The sequence below is a fragment of the Rhinopithecus roxellana genome, chromosome 12 (assembly GCF_007565055.1).
Source record: "Rhinopithecus roxellana isolate Shanxi Qingling chromosome 12, ASM756505v1, whole genome shotgun sequence".
Taxonomy (NCBI): Eukaryota; Metazoa; Chordata; class Mammalia; order Primates; family Cercopithecidae; genus Rhinopithecus; species Rhinopithecus roxellana.
In genome coordinates this window covers 10,360,724-10,387,487 of record NC_044560.1, presented here as the reverse complement: position 1 = coordinate 10,387,487, position 26,764 = coordinate 10,360,724, and the positions used below count along the sequence as shown (strand labels likewise).

At 51.9% G+C, this 26,764-nt stretch overlaps 1 protein-coding gene across 5 annotated transcripts in view; it reads left to right on the top strand.

Annotated features, from left to right (window-relative positions):
* The window catches only part of ECE1 (endothelin converting enzyme 1), a 132,027-nt gene that overhangs the window by 63,871 nt on the left and 41,392 nt on the right, over positions 1-26,764 (top strand). For all 5 annotated transcript variants that reach the window (XM_030941864.1, XM_010364340.2, XM_030941866.1 and 2 more), the window contains exons 3-7: positions 3,137-3,278; positions 9,749-9,961; positions 22,232-22,353; positions 23,783-23,929; positions 25,366-25,431. In XM_030941864.1, coding sequence (XP_030797724.1) covers positions 3,137-3,278; positions 9,749-9,961; positions 22,232-22,353; positions 23,783-23,929; positions 25,366-25,431 — 690 coding nt within the window. The remainder of the gene's footprint in view (positions 1-3,136; positions 3,279-9,748; positions 9,962-22,231; positions 22,354-23,782; positions 23,930-25,365; positions 25,432-26,764) is intronic.

Genomic DNA, 26,764 nt, shown 5'->3' with positions numbered 1-26,764 from the left:
CTACTAATTTAATTTATTTTATTTTATTTTTTAGAGATGGGGTCTGACTGTGTTGTCCAGGCTGGTCTTGAACTCCTGGGCTTAAGCCATCCTCCTGCCTCAGCCTCCCAAAGTGTTGGGATTCTAGGCATGAACTACCAAGCCTGGCTGATGGGTACCTCTTAAACCAAGGTCTCATTCAGGCGTGGTGGCTCACACCTGTAATCCCAGCACTTTGGGAGGCTGAGGCAGGTGGGTCACGAGGTCAGAAGTTCGAGATCAGCCTGACCAACATGGTGAAACCCCATCTCTATTAAAAATACAAAAATTAGCCAGGCATGTGAGCACACACCTATAATCTTAGCTACTCAGGAGGCTGAGGCAGGAGAATCGCTTGAAGCAGAGGTTGCGATGAGCCGAGATTGTGCCATTGCACTCCAGCCTGGTTGACAGAGGGAGATTCCGTCTCAAAAAAACAAAACAAAACAAAACAAAAAAACGGTCTCACGACCTCCTTGTGCCCTGTGAGCTGAGCCATGATAATGGGGGCATGAGAGGCCTAAAGAAGGAAGGATGAAACAAACTCAGAGGCAGCAGGACACACACCTCAGTGTCCCTAGACAAGGCAGTGCCTGCTTCAAGTCCTTGGGGCCCTTCTGAATACCAGTGACCAAGGTAAAGTGTGTGTGATAACTCATTACTCTGAGAAAGCACTTGATAAACTTTTGAGTACAGTGTACATGTTAGCGTCATACCCGGCTGTCTGTCTCTGCGCCAGGCCCTCACAGCCTGAAGTTTTCTTCTTTTTTTTTTTTTTTTTGAGACAGAGTCTCGCTTTGTCACCCGGGCTGGAGTGCAGTGGCCAGATCTCAGCTCACTGCAAGCTCCGCCTCCCGGGTTTACGCCATTCTCCTGCCTCAGCCTCCAGAGTAGCTGGGACTACAGGCGCCCGCCACCTCGCCCGGCTAGATTTTTGTATTTTTTTTTAGTAGAGACGGGGTTTCACCGTGTTAGCCAAGATGGTCTCGAACTCCTGACCTCGTGATCCGCCCGTCTTGGCCTCCCAAAGTGCTGGGATTACAGGCTTGAGCCACCGCACCCGGCCTGAAGTTTTCATTCATGAACGTAGCATGGGCTGAAACTTCCATTGCTCACTGTTTTAGAAGAGATTCTTGAAGGATTTGAGCAGGCGGCGTCCCTCCCACTACCTGACCCAGCTGCTTCAGTGTCTTAGCCTCCTGGGCCTCCACAGAAGTGTCTCTAAGCCCCAAGATCCTTTGCTCAGTTTTGTTTTGTTTTGTTTCCGAGATGGAGTCTGGCTCTGTCGCCCAGGTGGAGTGCAGTGGCACAATCTCAGCTCACTGCAACCTCTGCCTCCCAGGTTCAAGCGATTCTCCTGCCTCAGCCTCCCGAGTAGCTGGGATTACAGGCGCCCGCCACCACACCCAGCTAATTTTTGTGTTTTTTAGTAGAGATGGGGTTTCACTATGTTGGCCAGGCTCCACTCGAACTCCTGACCTCAGGTGATCCTCCCACCTCAGCCTCCCAAAGTATTGGGACTACAGGCGGGAGCCCCCACGCCTGGCCCTTTTTCTCAGTTTTGGAACCCAACTTTTTTTTCCACAGAAAGTGCTTGTGTTCCTCTGTCTCTGGTGCAGCAAATCCCAGTCATTTCCTGCCCAGTAAATACCTAACCATGGCCACGTGGCTTCTCAGTACCCTTCCCTCAAGTGACCCACTTCAGATCCCCAAGTGCCAGGGTGGGACTCCCTCAGGACTCTGACCGGGCACCAGGGGCACCCCTCAGGCTATTGGTGGGGCACTTGCAGGTCAGAGTCTCAGTCTCCTCATCTTCCCTGACAGCGCCCCCTCTTCCTGGAAAGCCTTGCTCCCTCCACCCTGCCCTTCCCAAAGGGCAAGTCTAATCATGTCACTCCAGTCCTCAAGAGGAAGTCCAGGCTCTTAACTTGGCTTTCTGTGCCCCTTAGCATCTAGGCCCTCCTCTCCTCTCCACTTCCATTCCCTCTTATCTGGCCAGTTCCTACTTATTCTCACCCACCCAGGCCAGACATCTCCCCTTCCAGGAAGCCCTCCCTGATTGAACCCCTGCCAGCCCCAGTCTGTTTCTTTATCTGCCTCCCTGCTGGGGCTGTGTATTTCCAACATGGCCCTGAGTTGGTGCTCAGCTGTTAGCACATGACACAGTGTCACTGAACACATGTCACCCCACCTTCAGGAGACCCTTCCTGTCCTGTGGCCATGGGTTTTGCAGGAAGCACCTCTCGGAACAGAGGGGAGCCCCAAGCTGCCTTGGGTGTGAGAGGTCTGGGCTGACGGCTCCCATTGCTGCTGGCTGGTGTGTCCCTCCTCGGGCAGGGAGGGCCCTGCCACACCCTGCACTTCCTCTCATTGTGCCTCCCTTCCTGTTTAGCTAGACTGTTAGGCTGGAGAGATTTTTCCTCCCTTTCAGGACCTGAATGGAGCTATTTCTCCTTGCATCTCTGCCAACATCTCCCAGGACCCACCTCTGATCCACTGGTGGGCTCAGGCATCAACAGCTTTGGGTTCCAATCCCAGCTGTCCCCATTCAGCTGGGTGGTGAGAAGCCAGGGTCTCACCTCTGTGGACCTCAGTTTCCTCGTAAAAAGAAAAGTAACGAGGTGGCTCGTGTGTTTTTGTGTGGGATTATGAGGGTTTAATGAGCTAAGGAGGTCTGTGCTTCTGGGAAGTGTGAGCCGTGGCTGTGTAACCCTTGTCCCTGACTCGCTGATGTGGGAGTTCTGCGGAGAGCCCAGCTGGGTACTCACTGGATCCCTGCAAGTCCAAACATCCTGTTCTTTTTGAACTCCTCACTGTAGAAACAGGGAAAAGCTGTAGTTTTTTTCCTTCCACTCATATCAAGTGACACAAAAAAACAAGCCTGTTGGGGCCGAGCTGCTTGACTCTCTGATGTTTGGGAGCAGATCTGAGCAGCTGAGCAGGGTGGCTGTTCCTTTCTTGGATTAGGGTTGAATCTGTGGGAACCAGACCACCCCTGAGATAGGAGGCAGCCCTGATGCCTCCCCAGGGCCTGGGCCTACAGCAGAGCCCCTTCCTCCAAGGGAAGCGGGACCTGGGGCTCACGTCTTCCCCGCCCCTCCTGCCTCCTTCCCTACAGGTGAACTTCCACAGCCCCCGGAGTGGCCAGAGGTGCTGGGCTGCACGGACCCAGGTGGAGAAGCGGCTGGTGGTACTGGTGGCACTTCTGGCAGCAGGACTGGTGGCCTGCTTGGCAGCGCTGGGCATCCAGTACCAGACAAGTAGGTGCCTCTGTGTTGCATGGTGGGCTTGACTCACTCCTGTCCCTGGCTCTGTCAACTTGGGCAAGGGGGGCTTTCCTGCTTAAGCTGGGGCAGGCCTCTAAGGCCAAGGAGGGAGCCAGGCCCAGGGGGATCTGGGTGCTGAGATGGACCAAGACCTGGGAAGTGGGCAGCATGGGTGGTATAAAGATCTCACACTTGAGTCCACATCCTGTCCCAGCAACTTACTGGCTGTGTGACCTTGGACAAACCTCTTACTCTCTCAGCCTGTGTCTTCTTTAATTTAAATGAGAAAACAGTGCCTAGTTGGGGGATGGCTCTGCGGACTAGAGATAACATATGTCACATAGCTGGTGCCTTGTGTTGTTGCTAGGATGTGGGGTAATTACACACATACGCTGACATTGTCTGCTATCTCTAGTTCCAATAAAATAACAATAATGCCCTCTGTTTACTAAATTCTTTCCTCGGACCAAATACCCGAAATACCACACCCGCTTCAGATGCAATCTGATTTCCTCCTCGAGGCAGCCCTGTGAGGTGTGGTTACTTTTGGCCCCTTTTCCATATTAGGAAACTGAGGTACTCAGATGGAGTAACTTGCCCAAGGTTACGTGGCTAATGGGGGATCCAGTGGGGCGCTTGAATGTGGAGGTTGGAATTCACCCACAGGCTACTGGGCTCAAGCCCAGGCTCCACCTCCCTTTGTAATCCAAGTATGCTCCAGAGCACAGTAGCACCCCCAGGAGAGCTGCCCTTCCGGGATCCAGCTGCCTGTCGTGTTCCTTGGTCCGTTCTTTTGTCTGTCCCATTTTGAATGGTGATACAATTGGGCCCCTCTGATCCTGCTGTAGGGATCTGAGACTGGTTCTCTGTTTCCAACTGAGTGGATCTAGCCAGGTGCCTCACACAGAGTTGATGCTCAGTAAACACTTATGAAGTGGGAAAGGGTGGATCCAAGTTAGAAATAAGGATGGGGAATTAGCCAACGCCAGGACCTCTCAGTCCCCTATTGCCCCAACATTTATTCTTCTGATGGCAGATGGTTCACCTGGTTGAGCAGCCTCTGGGGGCTCTGCTCAGCATCCCACCCACTGACTCAGTCTCTCACCCCATGAGAGAGACTGAGCTTTCTCGGGATCTGGGAACGTTCACTCCAGGCTGTGTGGAGCCTTCCCTCTGAAGTTGCTGGCCTGCGAGGGGTGGGGAGGGGACTCGGGGGCCTAGAAAAGAGCAGGGACTTCATCTGAGCGTTCTTCCATCCCTCCTGGGTTAGGCACAAAGGTATCCATTCACTCCACAAACATAGGTTGTACTTAAGAAATAATTGCTTGATTAGTTAACTGACTGTATAATGGTTTATGGTGTTTTACGAAATGTGCCTGGCTCAGCAAGTACTTAATGCCTATATGACTAATTAATGACTAGCTTTCAGGCCTTTAACCAGATGTGTTTAGCATAGTGCCTGTGCCACAGGTGTGCAATAGTAAAATGAATAAATTAATGTTTGAATGAACAAAGGGGTAAGAAGGAAGATCAAGCTGAGAACAGCCTTTCTCTGCTAAGTGTATGTATATTGTGTGATTCTGTCCTGGTGCGTGTGTGTGTGTGTGCGTGCCTCCTCTACTAACAGGACACAAGCTCGTCGTCGTCTCCTGCCACTGCCATGTCGTTTCATCCTGAATCCGCTCTAGTTCAGAACCCCCTGCTGGTCAGTGTGGACCCTGGCCAGCGCATCTGCACAGCTCTTGGCTTGGAGCAGCGGGAGCTGGCCAGACTCCGGCAGCCAGAGTTGCCCTGAGACTGCCCCTCGGAGCTCCCAAGATATGTCTTTGCCAGAAACCAGGAGGGAGTCCCCACGGGCCAGCTCCTGATGATCAGACCCAAAACATTTCTGTTGTTATTGCCCAGTGGGGTCCCTTGGGAGGAATCCTGCTTCTGCCTCTGTTGTGTCCCTCTCTGGGTCTCAGAAGGGTTTTCTCCAGCCTGGACCTGGGAGAAGAACATTCTTCTCCTGGAATGGAGCTGGGCAGAGGATCAGGTGACCCCTGAGCCACCTGGGAAAGCAGTGGCCACCCCAGATATTAACAGTAACCTTATTACCAAGGTGCTGGTGCTGGCCACATCTGAGCAAACACCAGGCCAGTCAAAGCAAATCTGGCCGGGCACAGTGGCTCTCACACCTGTAATCCCAGCACTTTGGGAGGCCAAGGTGGACGGATCACCTGAGGTCAAGATGTTCACCAAGCATGACCAACATGGTGAAATCCCACCTCTACTAAAAAATACAAAAATTAGCCAGGCATGTCGGCACACACCTGTAGTCCAGCTACTCTGGTGGCTGTCGTGCACACCTGTAGTCCCAGCTACTCGAGAGGCTGAGGCAGGAGAATCGCTTGAACCTGGGAGGCAGAGGTTGCAGTGAGCCAGAGTGGCACCACTGCACTCCAGCCTGGGTGACAGAGCAAGAGTCTGTCTCAAAAAAAAAAAAAGCAAATCTTCTGGTGATTCTGAAGGCCAGCCTCTGGGAATGTCTGGGCACATATTTACATTTTTTAACTTACCTTCCTGCTATGCTTCCTTTCCAGAAACATCGGTGCTTTGCAAACAGAGGCAACAAAACAAACAATACATTCTCCAAGAACATATATGTGTGTGTGTGTGTGTGTGTGTGTGTGTGTGTGTGTATATATATATATATTTTTTTTTTTGAGACAGAGTCTTGCTCTGTCACCCACGCTGGAGTGCAGTGGTGCGATCTCGGCTCACTGCAAGCTCCGCCTCCCGTGTTCACGCCGTTCTCCTGCCTCAGCCTCCCGAGTAGCTGGTACTATAGGCACCCGCCACCACGCCTGGCTAATTTTTTGTATTTTTAGTAGAGACGGGGTTTCACCGTGTTGGCCAGGATGGTCTCGATCTCCTGACCGCATGATCCACCCGCCTCAGCCTCCCAAGGTGGTGGGATTACAGGCGTGAGCCACCACGCCTGGCTCCAAGAACATATTTTTAAGAAAGCATTCTACACAGTTTTGAGGCCAGGCTCTGTCCAGATGAATGTCTGTAAATTAAATCTAAGATCTGTTTCTGCCTTCTCAATTGATCATACGTGTCCCAAAGGAAAGACGTTTGCTGCCTCTGCAGGTGGTGAACAAGTACTGAATAAGGCCTTTCATTCATTTGGTTGTTCATTCAAAAACACATATTGAGGCTGGGCACAGTGGCTCACTCCTATAATCCTAGCCCTTTGGGAGGCCGAGGCGGGTGGATCAACTGACGTCAAGAGTTCAAGACCAGCCTGGCCAACATGGTGAAACCTTGTGTCTACTAAAAATACAAAAAATTAGCCAGGCGTGGTGGTGGACGCTTGTAATCCCAGCTACTCAAGAGGCTGAGGCAAGAGAATTGCTTGAGCCCAGAAGGCAGAGGTTGCAGTGAGTCGAGATTGTGCCACTGCATTCCAGCCTGGGCGACAGAGCAAAAACTGTCTCAAAAGAAAAAAAAAAACACGTATTAAACAGCTGCTAGTTGCCAAATACAATGCTAGGCAATGGAAATATAAGAACACATAGGATACTGGCCTGCCCTGAAGTTCACATTCTAGTAGGACAGGTGGACAAGGAGATGGCCATGACATAGCACAGTAGCACAGCAGGCACCCAGGCCGCTGAGGGACCCAGAGAGGGAAGGGGGTCTGGGAAGGTTTCCCTAGGAAGATGCGGCCTTAGATGAGGGGGCCTGGAAACCATAAAGTCATCAAAATGCATGAAGCACCTCCTAGGCCAGGGATATTTCATGAAGTTTCTGCAAACCATTGAATAGTTGAATAATCAAGCCGTTGCTCCTTAAGCACCTCCTTGGTCCCTAGCCCAGTGTCCAACAAAATAGACACTTAGTGAAGAACTCAAACCTCTAAGACTCCTTTTTTTTTTGAGACAGAATCTCTTTCTTGTCACCCAGGCTGGAGTGCAGTGGCATAGTCTCGACTCACTGCAACCTCTGCCTCCCAGGTTCAAAAGATTCTCCTGCCTCAGCCTCCCAAGTAGCTGGGATTACAGGTGCCCACCATCATGCCTGACTAATTTTTGTATTTTTAGTGGTGATGGGGTTTCACCATGTTGGCCAGGCTGGTCTCGAATTCCTGACCTCAGGTGATCCGCCCGCCTCAGCCTCCCAAAGTGCTGGGATTATAGGCGTGAGCCAGCGAGCCCAGCCTCTGAGACTGACTGCTGGGACTAGTTTCTTGTTTTGTTTTTAAACCCAAGTCCCCATATGATAACAGCGAAAACCTTAATCAGTTAATTAATCGGTCTGTCTCTCTCACACACACAGACACATCCACACAGATGCTGATGCGTCTTCCCGCGTTAGGCTCATTCTCAGCCTGTCTCCTGGGCATCTCCACCAGCCAAGATATTGTAAGATTTTCCTTCCTGTGGTTTGATGTATGAAAACAATAGGTATTCTTTTCCTTCCCTAAGTGTGGAGTGACAGCGTAATATTCAACAGGCTCTTTCGACCTACATAGAAATTCTCTCCCTGCCCCTTAAAGATTCTGGTGCTTCCCCGGAGTTTAGAAGTGGAGCGTTCAACTGTGATAAAGATGATTTGATTTAGAGATACTTAAAATGGCACTATCACCCCCACCATTTCCTTTCTCTGTTTTTGTGCGTAATGGCTCCATAATTTTTTATGACACACCTCTCAACTGTGAACAATAATTTTTAATTGTTGTGTGATTATCTCAACGTCAAATCACCCTTATTTTCCTGCTGTTGTGTGGCTGCTCTGTGCCCTTTGTCAGCTACCCATCTGAAGGACTTTGTGTTTGTCATCAGATGTTAATAAGCCCACAAGTGAACCTCTGCCCACTGGCCTTACGTTCCTGAGTGAGGTGAGCACTGCCCCTACTAGCCTGTGCGTTCTTTGCTGGTCTCTAAAGACTGGCCTGAAACTTCAGACCCTGAGACTCGAGGAAGCTGAACCCCTGTGCCCAGCCACGGCCATCATCACTGTGAAATCTGTGAAATTGGTCCTACATTTCTTCCTAACTTTTAGATAGAGAAACTGAGGCATGGAGAGATGAGGTCACTTGCCCAAAGCCTCACTGGCAAAAGTAGAAAGCTGGATTTGAACCCAGGTCTGGTGGCCTCCAAAGCCCACTCTGCCTCACTGCCTCCCTGTGTGGTGGGGAAACAGATCTCAGCAGTCAGGCTGCACCAGCCCCTGGTATGACTGGCAAAGAGGTGGTAAAGGAAAGCAGAAAAACAGCCTTGGCATGGCTGGGCTGAGACAGGCTAGGGCCCAGCTCTCAGCTCTCCTCCCTCCGGCATAGCTGGGCGACCTTGTTCCATTCACTCCCTCAGTTTCCTCATCTTTAACCAGGGACATGATGCCTGCAGCTGATGGCTTGTAATAATGAGTTAAATGAGAACCTGAGTGTGTGCAAAGTGCCCAGTGCATGGCCACGTTCAGTGAAGTCCCTTTGGTCATCAGCACAGCCTGGGTGGATGGATGATGGCACTGGGCCTGTGATTCTCGGTCCTGCACAGTCAGCTTCCTGTTGCTGCCTCAGGCCAGGCCTCTGCGCAGGCCACCCGGGCTTTGGGTCCTTTGGGAGAGCTCAGCCGCCAACATTGAGGTTGGGCTCTGGCCCTTTCCTCTTGCTTCTGGCAAACCAGTCTCTTAGGGTTGTTCAGCCTTTGGGTTTTTGAGGATTCCTTGAGGTCACGCACTCTCCTGCTTGTACGCAGGAGTGATTTTTCCTGTTTCCTCCTTCTATTCCTAATAGGCTTTCCTCCTGCCTATGTCTTATCATCCGTACTGTCTACATCACCCTTTTGGCATGTAGTAAACGTTCAGTTTATTTTTGCAGAAAGGAGGACAGACATTTCTCCTACTGTTCCCTTTTGATTTATGTGTATATCCCCAACTGAATTGTTAGGTCTTGGATTAAAGGACTCTGCCTTTTTATGCCCAGTACCCCAGTACCCTACACACACACACACACACACACACACACACAGGCATGGGCGCACACTTTCATGCAGGAGAACACACACACGCACACACATGCACTCTATACACAGCAAAGAACCTGGAAGATAGTCATTAGCTTGCTGAGTGAATGCATGCATGCATGAATAAATTTGTTGAGCATCAGGGAATAATAAAGAGTCAATTAATATTTACGGAGGAAAAGGTTGATTAAGAGAAACACCTGGGTTCTGGGTACCTTTTAGCCATAAGAAGGATTTTAGACAGCTGAATAGAAGTCTTGTGTTATAAGCCAGCAAATTTTAAATGGGCAGAAATCATTTATCTGTAGGGGTCTAGTGACTGTTCAGTTCCAAATCTATGTGGTCAGGGCCGGGGTAGGACATGTGACCCCTGGGCCCTAAGCCGCCTTCTCTGCCGTCCCTGCTTCTTCTCTGCTTGCCCTTCACTGGCCTCTTGTCCTTGACCCCTTGCAGGATCCCCTTCTGTGTGCCTGAGCGAAGCTTGTGTCTCAGTGACCAGCTCCATCTTGAGCTCCATGGACCCCACAGTGGACCCCTGCCAGGACTTCTTCAGCTATGCCTGTGGGGGCTGGATCAAAGCCAACCCAGTCCCTGATGGCCACTCACGCTGGGGGACCTTCAGCAACCTCTGGGAACACAACCAGGCGATCATCAAGCACCTCCTCGGTAAGCATCTAGCATGGAGACCAAGGAATGGGCCACAGCAGGGAGCTGTCAGCTGGTCCAGCCAGCTTCCCAACCACACCTGCTTAGAGGAGGAGCTTGGCAGAATGGGCCGTGTGCGGTGGCTCACACCTATAATCCCAGCACTTTGAGAGGCCGAGGTGGGTGGATCACTTGAGACCTGGAGTTCCAGACCAGCCTGGCCAACATGGCAAAACCCTGTCTCTACTAAAAATACAAAAATTAGCTAGGTATGGTGGCGTGCGCCTGTAGTACTTGGGAGGCTGAGGCAGAAGAATTGCTTGAAACTGGGAGGCAGAGGTTACAGTGAGCCGAGACCACGCCACTGCACTCCAACCTGGGCAACAGAGTGAGATTCTGTCTAAAAAATAAGAAAAGAGGCGCCTGGCAGAATGGAAGACCATAGACTTGGGAGTAGGTGAATCTGGGTTAGAATATCTGCCCTCACTCATTGTATGATCCTGAGTAAGTCACGTATCTCTGAGCCTCAGTTTCTTCATCTGTAAAATGAGACTAAAAAGACCCAAGCTACAGAGTTTTGAGAACTAGAGCTCTCACGTGTAAAGCATTAGCATGGTGTGTGTGGCATGTAGGGTGTACACAAGAACTGGTGGCTGTGGTCGTTACTTTTGTGGCTTCAAGCTTGTCATAGCTTTTGACTAGTATTGACTGTGAGTTTTGAAAGTTGTGAGCAAAAGGGATCGGGACTGAACACACTAGATCAGATTCTAAGGTTGTGATCCAATGAAAGTTCTAACAACAGCTTATCAGAGACTTAGTTATTCAGCGTAGGCGGGAATCATCCTTAGCCTCATGGTGATCGGGCTTGCATGGTAAGCCGTCTGGTCAGAGTTCTCTTTGCACTTCACTAGGCCTTGGGCACCTCTAGTTCACCCCTGTGTTGATGGTTTTATCCTCAGATTAGAGCTCCACGTTGTCTGGATTGCAGCTGTATCCTTAGTTAATGTTTGTTGAATTCCCAGCTGCCCACTGGGCTCCTCCTCTGGTGTGAAATCACAACACCCGTGCTGCACCACAAAGCTGCTCACCTGAACCCCTCCACAGCTGGGACCATGGCTGTCTCCCTCTCCTGCTGTCCCCTGCTCCATCCTGGGACCCTAAATGCTGGGAGAGGCTGGATTCTGAAAAGCCAGTCAATTTAGCCATCAACAAGAGAACCTAGATCACACAAATACTTACTGTTTTAAAAACCGTTAAGCTATTCAAAGGTAGATAGGTACAATAGAAGATACCCAAAAGGGGACAGATCTTCTTAAAAGGACAGAAATCTTAAGAGACAGGAAATAATTCTAAATGGACATTTATCAATTTAAGGCAACTGAGTCTTTTAGATTACAGGGAAAGTAGGCAAACCAGGTGAAGGAGACCTTTTCTTTCTTTCCTGCCCTAGCCCCACAGGGCAGAGCCGTAGCTAGGCAAAACACACCCACCCTTTCTCCTGGCCTCCCACAGCTCCCGAAGCAGCAGCAGCAGCCACCTTCCGCCTAACTCCCTAAGGATGAGCAGGGTGGTGCGTATGGATCTGGGGTTGAAGCTCAGTATATCTGAAGCAGCAAAGCCCCAGCCTGAGATGTCCCCTGCCTGCCTTATGCCACCAAAGTGCTTTCGAAAGAGGGTGTAACTTTTCATTTTAGAACCAGATGCTTAAAAGGCAAATATGTCTGTCATTGCAAGACTGGAACTCAAGGACGTCCCTTCTCCAGTGCCTAACATCACAGCCGGGGGCTTGGCAGGGCCCCTAGTCCAGGTAGTATAACAAGGTGGGCCGGTTCCTCTGCTTCAGAGTCACCAGGACCTGGGTTCAAATGTGGACTCTGCCACTTACTATGAGGTCTTGGGTCAATTATATCACCTCCCTGGCTTGTTTTCTCATTAGTACAGTGGGAACCATGCCTCCTCCGAATTTTGAAAATTAAATGGGAAATACATTTAAATGTATTTAAACCATGCCTAGGCCTGGCATGTCGTGGTGGCTGCTGTTTGTATTGATGTGTTATTACTCATCCTTGACCTTTGCATAGCATTTGACTGGTTACAGAGAGATGCCATCCCATTTGATCCTGCAGGGTGGAATCTGGGAAGGTGGTGTTCACTCCATTGGTAGATGAGGAAAGCAAGATCTGGAGAGGTTCTCATGATAGGCCAGTGAGTGGCAGAGCTGAGACTTGTCTGATGCCTTGTGTGCCCTTTCCCCTGTCCCACACCACCTCCTTCAGGTACAAGGGACAGACATAGCTCCCTTTCCGCGGTGCCTGCAAGAACCTGCAGGGAGCGCAGAGCCTGAGGTCCTGAAGGAAGGAGAGACACGGAGGTCTGCCGCGTGCTGTGCACTGTTCCAGGCTCTTTACAGCCACTGCCTCCTTAATCCTCACAACCCCAGACTTCAGAATTGTTGTTCCCATTTTGTAGATGCAGAAACTGAGGCTCCCAGAAGTTAAGTGACTTTGTCAAGGACATACCACCAGTCCAAAATGGTGAGAGGCTCACCCTCTGGGGAGCAGTTAGCATTTAGAGGGGATAGGGCAGGATAGCGGTCAGGCCCTCTAACTTCCCAGTGAGGCCCAGAACGGGCTCTTGTGCATCTTAGGGGTTCTGATCTGACTGGGTCTGGGACTGGTTCTCATTGGGAGAACCTTAGGTCTGGGCCAAGATTGAGTCCATCCCCGCTGTTCCTGAGGATTAAGCCGTGGGTGGGGAGCTACATCAAACGGGCCATGGAACAACCCAGAATCATGCGTTCAACCCTGACCCCGAGTCCAGGGTCCAGTGATACCAGGAGGCCAGACCGCAGAGTTTTGAAGTCAAGCAATCCTGGTGTGCTAGCTGCTTATCACCCGTGTGGCCTTGGACAAGTGACCTGGCTTCTCTCCCACTTAGTTTGATTATCTGTGCGATCGGGATAATGTTGCCTCCTCACACGTGCATTTACTGTGAGTGTTGACTTGCCTGGGATGATTCAAAGTGCTCAGCACCAGAATACACCGGAATACTAGCCTGGCACCTAGTAGGTGCTTAGCAAAGCACAGCTGCCCTCCTTGGTGGTGGTAGATGAGTTCCAACCAAGACTTCTTACAAACAAGCTGTATGACTGCAGAGAGGTCACCCAGATTTTTAGGTCCTCGGCTCATCACCTATAAAGTGGGAACTAACTGAAACTCAGATCATTAGTAGGGATGCTCTAAGGGTTAATGGGATGGGCAAAGAACAGAGTCATTATTGCTTATTTATTAGAGAAGCACTGGTATGTAGACCCATTTATCAGGAAGGAGGTGCAGGAAGCTATGTTATCAGGAAGCTTTGACACACTGAGTATCTCACTTGTATTGTTTCATTGAACTCTCATAGTAAACTCATGGAGTAGGCTATATTTGCCCATTTTACAGATGAGACTCATGAATATGAAGGAAATGTATTTCCTAGGAAATGGTGAGGCTGGGATTAGACCCAGACTTGTGGAGCCTCAAAGCTTGTATTCTTTCTCTACTCACTCCACTGTCAGATTCAGCAGGGAGAGGCCCTGGGTTGGCACTGCTGGCTTGGAGAGCAGCCAAGAAGTGTGGTTTGCCTGCCTCCTTTCCCCAGCGGCTGCTTCACTGAGCTCTCAGCCCAGGCCAGCCAAGTCCTAGCCCAGGTCCAATGAACACAGGAGCTGGGGTCACCCCCATGTCATATTGACTAGGGGCTTCCCCAGAAGGCATATCCTGGGGTCCTCTCCCCCAAGCCTCACTCCTGGGAACTAGTCTGGAAATGGCCCCTCAACTTTGGGCTTGATACCTGGGGATTTTGATACATGGAAACTCCTGAAAAGTCAGATGGCAGGTGAGTGGGTGGCCAAAAAATGCAGGAGTGTGGGCCAGTGCATTCTTGGGCTTAAGGCCAGGCTGGGTTCAGCCTCTCCAAGACAAAGGGGTCAGCCAGCAGGCCTCGGAAAGGAGCCAGAGCTGATGGGCATGGGAACAAGCCGGAGGTGCCCAGGCCACTCCGACCTGCTGAGGGGAGGGCTTCCCTCTAGGCAGAGAGGGGAGAAGGGGCATTTAGAGTGCCAGTGTGGATTGTGTCAGCTGGTCCGGCAGGATAGCTGTTACCATCTGCTTGTGTGACCTTGGGCAAGCCATTTCTCTGCCAGGTGAATTCATGCTAGCCTCCTCAGAGGCAATCCAGGCAGATCTGTAGCAAGTGGGCCGAACTAGGCCAGGTGCCACCTTGGCATGACCTGGCAGTCTGCGAGCTGGGGGTGGTGACCTCAGCTGCAGGACACACAGATGCCTCGCACTTCACTCTGCCACTCCCCAAAGTGGCCAGCATGGGCTGCCCTCCTAGGTTTTGGGGAAATGGGAGTGGTGGCCTTACCTCGTCAGAGGAAGGAAACAGCCAGCTCCTTCAGCCCTTAGACTTGGTCCTGCCTTGGGCTTTCCAACTGTGCTTGTAGCTCGGATTATTCCACCAGCTAGGTTCCCTACACCACCCCCTCCAAAGCCTCCGAGACTTTTCTCAAATCTGCTGCCCCCATTGTCTTCTGTGGCTACCAAATGGCCTGTCTAGGCTTGAGCTACAATTACACTGTGCACCTGTCGTGTTTGCTTTACTGTATTTTATACTGTAAGATGAATGCGTACAAAAAAAATCAGTGCATGCTCATTGTGACAATTCAAGCAACACAGATTCTGTAAAGAAAAAACTAGCAGTCTGCCTTCTGGTCTCCCTGGGAGATACACACACAGTATTCCAATAGCATTACATGTGTCCATGTCGGTGATGTGGCAGTTAATGATGTCACCCTGTGACATCTCTCATATTTTATTTTGACATGTTTTCCCAATACCTGCTGTCTAATTGAGTTTGATCTTCCTGTGCATATTGGAAGGAAGCCATCTATGGACAGGATCTGCATCATGAGTGCTTTCTATCCAGTATGGTGTCTACAGGAGTGGGTGCTGCCTTCCTGTTTAGGGAATGGTTATGTGGATTGATTGATTCTTAGTCTGTTTGTGCTATTGTAACCAAATACCACAGACTGGATGATACGGTTTGGCTGTGTCCCTACCCAAATCTCATCCTGAATTGTAGCTCCCTCAATTCCCACATTTTGTGGCAAGAACCCAGTGGGAGGTCACTGAATCATGGGGGAGGCTCTTTCCCATGCTGTTCTTATGATAGTGAATAAGTCTCACAAGATCTGATGGTTTTAAAAACGGAGTTCCCCTGCACAGCCTCTGTCTCTGCCTGTTGCCATCCATGTAAGACGTGACTTGCTCCTTCTTGCCGTCCACCATGATGGTGAGGCCTCCCCAGCCACGTGGAAGTGTAAGTCCATTAAACCTCTTTATTTTGTAAATTGCCCAGTCTTGGGTATGTCTGTATCAGCAGCGTGAAAACAGACTAATACACTGGATAATTTATAAACAACAGAAATTTATTTCTCACTATTCTGGATGCTGTGAAGTCCAAGATCAAGGCACAGGCTCGTTCAGTGTCTCTGTTAAGGGTTGCTCTCTGCTTCCAAGATGGCACCATGAACTGTGTCTTCACATGGCATAAGGGACTGAAGAGGGGGGAACTGGCCCCCTCAAGCCCTTTTATAAGACACTAATCCATTCATAGGGCAGAGCCCTCAGGGCCTCATCACTTCCTAAAGGCCTCACCTCTTAAAACTGCTCCTTAAGGATTAAGTTTCAACTTGAATTTTGGAGGGGACACATTCAAATTATAGCATTGACTCAACAATGTGAGGATGGGAGGGAGTGTCCAGGGCTTCTTAGGGGCAGCTGGGCCGCTTCAGGTTCATCTCTGGTTTTCTGAGCCAACCTGCAGGAAAGGACAGGGAAGTGGAAAAGGCTTGGGCTCTAGTCCTGGCTGCAGCCACTTTTGCGACCTTGGACGAGTTACCCAACCTCTTACTTGTAAATGGAGTGTGATAACAGCCACTGTGGAAATTGTCAGGACAAGATGCACGCACAGCCATGCCTATGGCCATCTACAGAGGAAGCAGTTCACTTTCTCAGGAAGGCTTAGAAGTCCAGCATGCTACCCACTAGCTCTGCCTTGATAGGCCAGTTTCTTCACCCACCTGGGCCTCATTTTCCTTGTCTCTGAAATGGGATGGTGATATCTCTCTCAGGGACCAGGGTGAGGTTGTGACAGCAGCACAGGGTCTGCTGTAGACACTGTGAGCGGTGGTGGTGGTGGAATTCTTTTTGTTTTGCAGAGCAAGGTGTCTCATTTATCAGCACCCCTTCCCCCCAGCACAGGATGGGGCTCCTGAGGCTTGTGACTGAATGGGTTCTGGTTTTATCTAAAACAAACACTGGTCCTGCCCTGGTGTGAAGTCAGGGCCCCACAGGCTCCTGGCCAGATGGTCCCACTGCATCAAGGGAGGCCACACGATTTCCAGATACCCCTATTCCCGCAGCATGTGGGGGATTCCCAGACACCCCTATCATAGCCCATGGCTCTACCTGCCTGGGCATTCATTTCCTCCCTGAGGAGTGATGTGCAGAGAGCGTTCCAATGAAAACTCCCAGAGGAAGAAGCAGCCGATGAAATGGTGCTCTGTCTTCCTCTCTGGGACTTTGGGGTAGGAACTGAGGAAGCTTCTGGAACTCAGGGTCCCTGGAAGGAAGTACCTAGGCATTGTGGAGCTCTGTTGTCTGGCCCTAGGCTGCCAAAAGGTCTTCATACCACTGGGGCCGCGGAAGTGCCACCATCTCCAAAATGTGTCCCCAGCACGTGCCGGGAGCCACACTGTTGGGGGTTGGCTGCTGCTTTGCCTCCATGAAATCTTCTGGGAAGTAAACATGAACAAGGGGTGTCTTAAAGGAGACCAGAGAGCATCAAGCCCCAGTCTTGTTGAACTCAGAATGACAGCCCCGAAAGGGGACGGGGCCAGCCTGGGGCTAGTCTGAAAAAAGATAACCGAGACAAGAGCACCCCTTGAGAGGCAGGGTTGGGGGCCTGAACGAGGGGCTGTGGAGGGTTGGCACAGTCCTGGAGACCTTTGTCTTATTCAGAAAAAGGTCTCTGCCTGATTTCACTTTGTTTTTTTTTTTTTGGTTTGGTTTGTTTTGTTTGTTTGTTTTGAGACCAAGTCTTGATCTGTCGCCCAGGCTGGGGTACAGTGGCACGATCTCAGCTCGCTGCAACCTCTGCCATCTGGGTTCAAGCGAATCTTGTGCCTCAGCCTGCCAAGTAGCTGGGATTACAAGCACCCGCCACCACGCCCAAATAATTTTTGTACTTTCAGTAGAAACAGGGTTTCACCATGTTGGCCAGGTTGGTCTCAAACTCCTGACCCCAAGTGATTCGCCCACCTCAGCCTCCCAAAGTGCTAGGATTACAGGCATGAGCCACTCATTTCACTTTGAAACCCAGCCACTCCTGCAGGCTGTAGTGCTATCTTTCTCTGTCATTCATTCCTTTACTCACTCACCGATTATATGCGTCAGACACTTTCTGTGTGCCAGGCATTGCTCGGGGCTGGGGATTATATAGGAATAAGACAGTCTTTTCTTATGGAAGTTACATTCCAGCAGGGAAGACAGACAGTAAACAAATGAATGACTAAATACATGATAGGATTGTAAAGAGAAAGACTCAAAAACATCAAGTTAGGGCGCTGGGCCAGAAAGGGAAGAGGCCATTGTAGCTGCAGCAATCAGGAAGGGATGAGCTTTCTCAGGAGGGACGTCTGAGCCGCGCTTGAGTTAAGGAGAGAAGAGACCATCCAGCCATGGGGAGAAGAGTGTGGGGCAGGAGCTGGAGACAGGTGGGAGCACAGAGCCCGTCACCCAGGGTGGCATTCATTTCTCAACCTGCAGTTATCATTTTATCCCTCCATGAAATGTTAATGCCACAGGTACTCTGAGTGTCTGTTGCTGCTCTTAGTCTATATACACAGAGTAAAAAGAGTAAGATGCTTTGTCCTGCAAGAATAAATTCCTGGGGGCAATATTGCCCCTGTTGAGGATGCATGATATAGAGCCCTCTGACCAATTTGAGGAATTGGGTCTAGGTGTGACAGCTCACACCTGTAATCCCAGCACTTTGGGAGGCCGAGACAGGCGAATCACCTGAGGTTGGGAGTTTGCGATCAGCTTGGTCAACAGAGTGAAACCCTGTCTCTACTAAAAATACAAAAATTAGCCAGGCGTGGTGGAGGTTGCCTGTCATCCCAGCTACTCGGGAGGCTGAGGCAGGAGAATCACTTGAACCCAGGAGGCAGAGGTTGCAGTGAGCCAAGATCGTGCCATTGCACTCTAGCCTGGGTGACAGAGCGAGACTCTGTGTCAAAAAAAAAAAAAAAAAAGAAAAAGGAATTGGTATATTCCAGTGACTATTTGGACTAAAAGGAGTTCAAGACAACTCACTCTATAGACTCCCCAGACCAGGGCCCCCCCTGGGTATCTCATAGAGGCCTCAAACTTCGAGTGTCTGGAGCTGAGCTTTTAGGCAGTAGCTGTGTACACTGAAGCTCCTTCCTAAGCCTACCCCTCATCCTCAGGCTGCGATTCCCCAGTGTTAGCAGCTTCTCACTCAGGCCAAGGAAACTTGGCTCCATTCTTGGCTCTCCTTTCTCTCATGTTCCAAACACTTCTTGCCCCCTTCTCTGCCACCATCCTGGCCAAGCGCCCACCTTCGTTCACCTGGTCCCCTGCAGGAGCCTCCTGCCTGGCAGCCTCCCTTGGGGCCTTGTCCCCTGGAGCCTGCAGGATAGTAGGTGCCCCCTGAGTGAGGAGGAAAAAGAAGAGGTGGGAGAGTGTGCTGTGGGTTGTCCCCATGGGCTCCTGGAACCAGGGGGAGGAAGAGGAACCATACCTTCTACCAGGGCCCCTGCCCCAGCCAGCATCGGCAGTGGGGATACTGATGACACACACGGAAGGGGTGTGAACATCAACTCCTGGTGGGGCCCCCTCATCCCATCCACTCCTGCCCCACCGGCCTGATATCCTTTTAAAAAAAGGAAATCTTGGCCGGGCGTGGTGGCTTACGCTTGTAATCCCAACATTTTGGGAGGCTGAGGTGGGCGGATCACGAGGTCAAGAGATCGAGACCATCCTGGCCAACATGGTGAAACCTTGTCTCTACTAAAAATACAAAAATTAGCCAGCCATCATGGCATGCACCTGTAGTTCCAGCTACTCGGGAGGCTGAGGCAGGAGAATCACTTGAACCCAGGAGGCGGAGGTTGCAGTGAGCCGAGATTGCACCCCTGCACTCCAGCCTGGTGACAGAGGTAGACTCTGTCTCAAAAAAAAAAAAAAAAAAAAAAAGAAAGAAAGAAAGGAAAAAAAAAGGAAATCTTAGGTGGGCATCCAGCCTCATTACCCTCTCATCCTCCAGGTGTGGTGTCCTTCCTCTGCAGAAAGGGACACTGGGCTCTGTTCTTGCAGCCACCACCTGTTGCTAGGGGCCTGCTAGGTGCCTGTCCAGGGCTGGTTCTGGGGCTGCAGGGACATGGAATGGCAGAGGGGCAGCCCACGCACAGCCCCTCCTTCTACTCCACGTTGAGTTCATCCTTCAGCCCGAAGCTCAAGCGAAGCTTCCTCGGGGCCTTGCTTGGCTTTCCTGGTCTCCTCCCGCCCTCCCGCTCAAGGCCTCTGGGATGTTCTCACAGCATTCACCCCATGCATAATCAGATGCTCCTGTGAGTCCTTGGCTGCCGTCTGCCTCACTCCCCACGCTGCGTGCCTCACGTGGACAGGCCTCCAGTTATGTTGCCCACTGTCCCCCACACCCAGCCTGGCGGCTGCCAGGCAAAAGAAACTTTGTAAACAATGTGGGAAAGCAAGTGAGCTTGGCACCCAGGTGGTGGGGGGGCCAAAGGAATGGAGTTTGAACGTGGCCTGGGGCAGCCTTTCAGCGAAGGAGCAAGGGAGGCTGTTACTGAAGGAGGCACTCCTTCTGCCTCCCGGTGATAATTCAGGGCTTGAAGACAGGTGTTAGGAAGAGGGCCTCGGGAACTCGCTGTGATTAGCACAGCTAGGCTGCTCCTGGGAGCCTTTCTTTAGGCCTCTTATCTTGGTGGCCTTGGGGGAGGGAGATGCCAGGCTCATTCATGGGCCGGAGCACACAGCGTGCCTTCCCCAAGGCTGACCCTGGCATTTCAGGGCTGTGGCCGGAGCCAGATGTAGAGGGTGAGACGCTGTGTCTGAGGCCTGGTGAGCAATGACCATTCTCCTGCTTTTTCTTCCAAGAGCTTCACTGGGAGCGTTGCCATAGGAACGAGGCCCTGGGAGGGGCGAGGCACTCCCCTTTTGCTCTCCCTGGTCCTCTGTATCCCAGCTTCCCCATTTCCGCCCTCCCCTCACAGAGTCCTCTTCTCCAAGCTGCCGTGGTGCCTGGGGGACATGCAGATGTTTCCAGCACTTGGCAACACAGTAGCCTGTGGTCTCCAGGGCTGTGCGAACCCTCCGTAGCCCCTCTTTCAGGCCCCTGACCCTGTCTCTCAAGGGGCTCTCTTGTCTCTGTATCTTCCTTCAGACTGGCCCCAAACTGGTCCCGTCCCCCTTTCAGGGCCATCACCCCAGTCAGCAAGACCGGGGCTTGATGCTCTGACCAGTGAAAGCCATGGTGCTATTTATGGTGGGAATCGGGGGGCAGGGAGCTCTCGGGGTGAGGCTGGGAAAGCTGATGAAAGACTGGCCAGGAAGTGACTCATGTCCTTTGCTCCAAGTGGCTACACCAGACAGCTTTCTTTTCTCCAAGCAGCCCGCCTGCCCTTTTAGGCATCCCTGCTTGTCCTCACACTGCCCTGTCCTGCTCCGCACAACCCAGTGCCCTCTCCCCTCCCTTCCACCTGGTGAACCACTTCAACTTGCAGAACCAGCTCAAATGGAACGCCCTCTGGAGACCCCCTTCTCCCCACCGCTCTGAAGGGAGTGGCTTTCCTCTGTGTTCCATAGCCATGTGCGTTGTTCACAGCACTGTTGTGTCTTGTGGTCATTTCTTTGAGTTTCTGCTGGGTGCCAGGCACAGGGCTGGGCTCTCAATTTTACATGCATAAATAAGACCTGCTTTCTGCCCCAGGGAGCTCACGGTCCAATGGTGGACACAGGTACGCAGAGTGGTGAGGGCCTCTGGGAATGAACATCTTAGGAGAGGCCTCATTGAAAAGATGTCCCCATGGAGGCCTTGAGGTTGAGTAGGATTTTAACAGGGTGCCATGCAGAAGCTCTTTGGGGACAGGGATGGTTTCTCTTGTGTCTCACAGCTTGCACAGGGTCTAGCATAGAGTAAGCATCTAGTATCTGGGCAGCGGGTGGATGGATACAGTTCTGCCAGGAAAGTCTTTGTGAAGGAGCTGGGCTTTGAGGGATCTTTGAAGGAGGCAAAGGAAGGGGCTTCAGGGTCAGAGTGGAATGAACATGAAATGAGGAAGCAATGAGGAGTGTCCCAGAGGAGGCAAGAGGGACAGATGGAATTGAGGGGGTTGGAGAATCCAGCATAGTCTGGAGCAGGGCTCTGAGAGGAAGGCTCGGGCACAGAGCCCCAGTGTTTAGTGGGTCTCTGGTGGACTTGAGCAGCAGGAAGCGGTCATCTTCACCAGGTGCACCCACCAGAGCATTGCCTTCAGCAGGTGGCATCTGGACCAGGGCACTGAGGTGAGGGAGAAGGGAACGGAATCTCCAGGGTGTCCGGGATAAGGTCTGAGAAGCCACTGCAGAAGGGAGATGCTGCTTGCTGGAGTTGGCAAGGGTGGTGGAAAACGGCCCCAGGAGTTGGCTATAAGCCTGGTGAACGTGCCCAGCCCCTCCAAGGAGGAAGCAAAAAGTAAATTCAAAATGAATGAGCCTTTTGAGTTTCCATCCAACTTCAGTCTTTATCACAAGAAAAGTCATCCGGTATCTGAAAACCAGGACTGGCCTCTGTCCCATGCACCAGGCAGGGGTGTTCGTACCACACATTATCCGCAGGGGAAGCACGCTGTCCTGCTGGTGGGCACGTGCGGTCAACGCGGGGACACGTCTGTGAACCCAACCGGCAGAGGGAGAGAAACACGGTAGACGACTCTTCTTTACAGTCAGCAAAATTTCAGGAGCGCCTCCAGCTTGCCAGGCTCTGCCCAGGGGCCCTCACGTACCCGTGGTGATGGCATTCATCACCACCACCCCGACAGGCGGATGTCAGAGCTCCTTTGCAGCTGAGAACACCAAGGCTCTGAAAAGAGGGACTGCCCTAAAGCCACCCAGTGGGCAAGTGGGGCCACATTGCAAACTCCACTGTGTGTTGTTCCAGAAAACTCCACGGCCAGCGTGAGCGAGGCAGAGAGAAAGGCGCAAGTGTACTACCGTGCGTGCATGAACGAGACCAGGATCGAGGAGCTCAGGGCCAAACCTCTAATGGAGTTGATTGAGAGGGTGAGTCCCTCAGGCTCTCCCTCCCCAGCCCCGGCCCATGCCGCCTACCCGCCCCCTGGCTTCCACTCCAGTCCTCTGGTACCACTGGCCCACCTCATACCTCCAGCCGGTAGCACCGAGAGGAAGACAGAGAGAGAGAGAGCAAGTGTGCGAGAGCGCATGTGAGTGTGAGCACATTGCGTAGCTGCGTGGGTGGGATGTCTGTGCATGTGTCTGTGTGAGGGTGTGTGTCAGCATCTGTTGTGGATGTCTGTCATCTGTCTGTGTGTCTCTCTTTGCATCTGTGTGTGGGACAGGGGCCATGTTTAGAGGGAAAATATTCCTCCACGTTGCTGCTGCTTTTTCCTCAGGGGTTATGTGTGTGTGTGTGGAGGGGTGTGTACCTGTTCCAGAAAGACCCACAGAGAGTCTGGGCCCAGAACCAGAACCCTCCCTGTGAGCAGGGACCCAGGCCACTCTCCTATACCTGCTTACTCCTGAGCAGGGGAAGACATCTTTCCTGCTTTCTTGGGCACCTCCCAGACTCCGAGACTCCCCAGTGCAGACAGAAGGTGTCCGTGGATGTTTTCTGCCTGCCTCGTGTTCCCTGGACCGCCTCGCCTCTTAGCTTGGCTCCAGGAAAGCATTGCAGCAGGGTTGGTGGCTGCACACGCTGGGGACTGTGCTAGTCCCCTCCTTGCTGGACAGGTCCCATGTGCCAAACCAGGGAAGACCAGGGAGATTTTTTTAAAATCCCAACTTTCTCGGGCGGCTAAGGTGGGAGGATCACTTGAAGCCAGGAGTTTGAGACCAGCCTGGGCAACATAGCAAGACCCTATCTCTCCAAAAAAATTTAAGAATTAGCCAGGTGTGGTGATACACACCTGTAGTCATAGCTACTTGGGAGGCTGAGGTGAGAGGATCGCTTGAGCCCAGGAGGTGGAGGCTGCAGTGAGCTGTGATGGCCCCACTGCACTCCAGCCTGGGAAACAAGAGTGAGACTCCATCTCAAAAACAATTTTTTTTAAACCCCAACTTTGAGACTAAAGTAGACCATAGTTTACCAACCTTCTTAAACATGTGGAGCCTTTTTTTTCCCCCAGAGGCACAGTTGAATTTATGTTTTGATATAATCACATTCACACAATTCATTATCCAAAATATAAACCATGAACCAGGAAAAGGTTCTTTCCCATTGTCATCCCAGCCACCCAGGGAGCGGCTGGATTCATGCCTGGCTTGTCTAGGATAAGCCTTTGCTCCATCCGTGGGTCTCCAGCCCATGGGTCGGAAACCCCCAGTGAAGACCAATCCTTTCCTTTGCTCTTGAGACTCAGAAAGGTCAAGTGACTGCTGCAGGGCCACAGAGCAAGTCAGCTGCAGAACCAGAATTCCTATCTGGGTCTCCCTGCCACCTCATCACTTCCCTGCCTGCTCTCCCTCCCCACAGCTTGGGGGCTGGAACATCACAGGTCCCTGGGCCAAGGACAACTTCCAGGACACCCTGCAGGTGGTCACTGCCCACTACCGCACCTCACCCTTCTTCTCTGTCTACGTCAGTGCCGATTCCAAGAACTCCAACAGCAACGTGATCCAGGTGAGCTAGCTTGAAACACAGCGGTCGGGGGTGTGAGCACGACCTCTTCCTGTTTTGAGTTTAGCAGGCCCTGGCGTAGGAGAGAGACTTGCCCTGGGTAGGACGGCAGTCTTCTAGTTTCTGAGCCTGGGTTATTTCCAGAGGCCCCATTGCCATTGGTGAGATCTCTTTTTTTTTTTTTTTTTTTTTTTGAGATGGAGTCTCGCTCTGTCGCCCAGGCTGGAGTGCAGTGGCGCGATCTCTGCTCACTGCAAGGTCCGCCTCCTGGGTTCATGCTATTCTCCTGCCTCAGCCTCTGAGTAGCTGGGTAGCTGAGACTACAGGCACCCACCACCATGCCTGGCTAATTTTTTTTGTATTTTTTAGTAGAGATGGGGTTTCACTGTGTTAGCCAGGATGGTCTCGATCTCCTGACCTCATGATCCACCCGCCTCGGCCTCCCAAAGTGCTGGAATTCCAGGCGTGAGCCACCGCGCCCAGCCTCATTGGTGAGATCTTTGCAGGCTGCTGGCTTTGCGTAGATGGGCACTGCACAGAGGTGAACCTTCGGGTGCTGATGAGTTTCCGTGGACCCCAAGGGCGATTGTCAACTCCTGGACACAGCTGAACACACATCCTGGTTTCCCCCTCCTTAGCGTCTGCTCTTTGTGACTCTTCTTGGAATGGTTTTGAATCCATCTCTCCCTGTCAGAGCATGCCCCAGACAGAGGGTCAGCCTGCCCAGGGGAGCTCCAACGCTGGTCTGCCCCAACCTCTGATGCAGAAGTGAGAAACCCAGGCTGGGGATCCTAAAGGCTGAGTTCCCAGCCCATCTCTACCATTCACTCACTGGGTGACCACGGGCAAGTGCCTTAATCTCTCACAGCTACAGTTACCCTATAAATCAAATGGATTGCAGTAACACCCGTCCTAGGTATGCCAAGATGTGGCCATGGGCGCCAATAGTAGCAAGCAGAAATTGACCCTCCCCTCCTGCTTGGCAGGCACTTGACCAGCACTATCTTCTTGAATCCCCATTCCAGCTCTGAAGGTTAGGTTTTATTTTCTCTATTTTCCTGATAAGGAACCTGAGAATCAGAAAGGTTCAGTAACGTGGCCAAGATCACACAGCTTTTAAGTGACCCTTAACCACTTGGAAAGTGTTGGGGAGGTAGAGGCACTTTGCTGAGGCGAGGAGGTGTTTAAAAAAGGAGGGTGGCTCTGTCCAGCCCTTCTGAGGAGCCCAGGAGCCCTGTGGGGGGCCACGTGTACAGGCAGGAATGTATCATCCCATCCCTGAGTGGGCTTCTCAGTGACTGTAGCCAGCAGTCCTGCTTCTGCAGGGGCCTGAGCTGGGTCTCTGCTGCCATGTACCAGCCATTCTCAGGGCAGAAGGCCGTGCAGTGGAGACACGCATTGCAACACGAATTCCCTCTCATGCCTGCTTCTCTCGTCAGGTGGACCAGTCTGGCCTGGGCTTGCCCTCGAGGGACTATTACCTGAACAAAACTGAAAACGAGAAGGTAAGCGCACCTCTCCCTCCCCAGCCCGCCTCTCCCTCCCCAGCCCGCCTCTCCCCTCCCCAGCCCGCCTCCCAGGATGCTCCTTCCTGCTCAGTGTCCACACTCACACCTGTGCAGGTCTTTGAAGCTAGGGGAGCCCGGGGTGTCAGTGACGTGATGGGTGAAACAGGCAGACCCTGGCAGGGGAGGAACACCCCTAGGCTGGCTGTCACTCAGGCATCGTGGACACAAGGGGCGAGACACAGGTATCATTTGTCCTGGTTCTAGAGAGAGGCAGAGGCAGCCGCTCTCTAGCTGCCCGCATTGTGGGCACCTGGCCCTTTGTACATCACCTGTGACCCTCCCATTAACCCTGCGGATCCTGAGCTTCATTTGCCTCATCTGTCCAACAGGAGTTAGTTTTGTCTGGCCTTTTACAGAAGAGGGAATCAGGCTCAGAGATGCTAAGTGATCTGCTCAAGGTCACATAGCCAGTAAATGATAAGCCTGAGATTCACATCCGGATCCACGTGCTCCGAAGCCCACGGCTCTCCCTCTCCCTGGCCTGCCTCTTGTGGTGCTCTTGGGGCGATCTCGCCTGGAACTCACTCATCTGTCCTTTCATTCTTCCGTCTGCATGTACTTGACCAAGCTGCCCACAGAGTGCCTGATGCTGGGGAGATGGTGGCAGACAAGACCACCATAGCCTCCGTCCCATGGGGCCTGTGGTTTGGTCGGGGAGGCAGGTATTATTTAACTAAGGGAAAGGGGAGCTGAGAAAGTCTCCCATGGGGACCTAATTCAGATCCTGGAACACGGGTGGAGAGTGGTCAGAAAAGGTACATTCTAAGAATGGAAAGACAGCCCCAGGACAAGCCCTGGAAGACAGGGACCAGCCCAGCTGGGGACCTGTGAGATGAGCCAAGACTTTGGGCTTTCTCCTGGAGGCTGCAGGGAAGCAGAGGAGAGACACGGTCCCAAGATCATTCTCAATGCTGTGTCTCCCACGGGTGTCTTTATTCCTTTTTTTTTTTTTTTTTTTTTTTTCAGACAAAGTTTCTGCCACCCAGGCTGGAGTGCCATGGCGTGATCTGGGCTCACTGCAACCTCCTCCTCCTGGGTGCAAGCGATTCTCCTGCCTCAGCCTCCTGAGTAGCTGGGATTATAGGCGCCCGCCACTATGCCCAGCTAATTTTTGTATTTTTAGTAGAGATGGGGTTTTGCCATGTTGGCAAGGTTGGTCTCAAACTCCTGACCTCAGGTGATGCACTCACCTCAGCCTCCCAAAGTGCCGGGATTACAGGTGTGAGCCACCACACCTGGCCCCACGAGTGTCTTGGGGGCACTGTGCAGT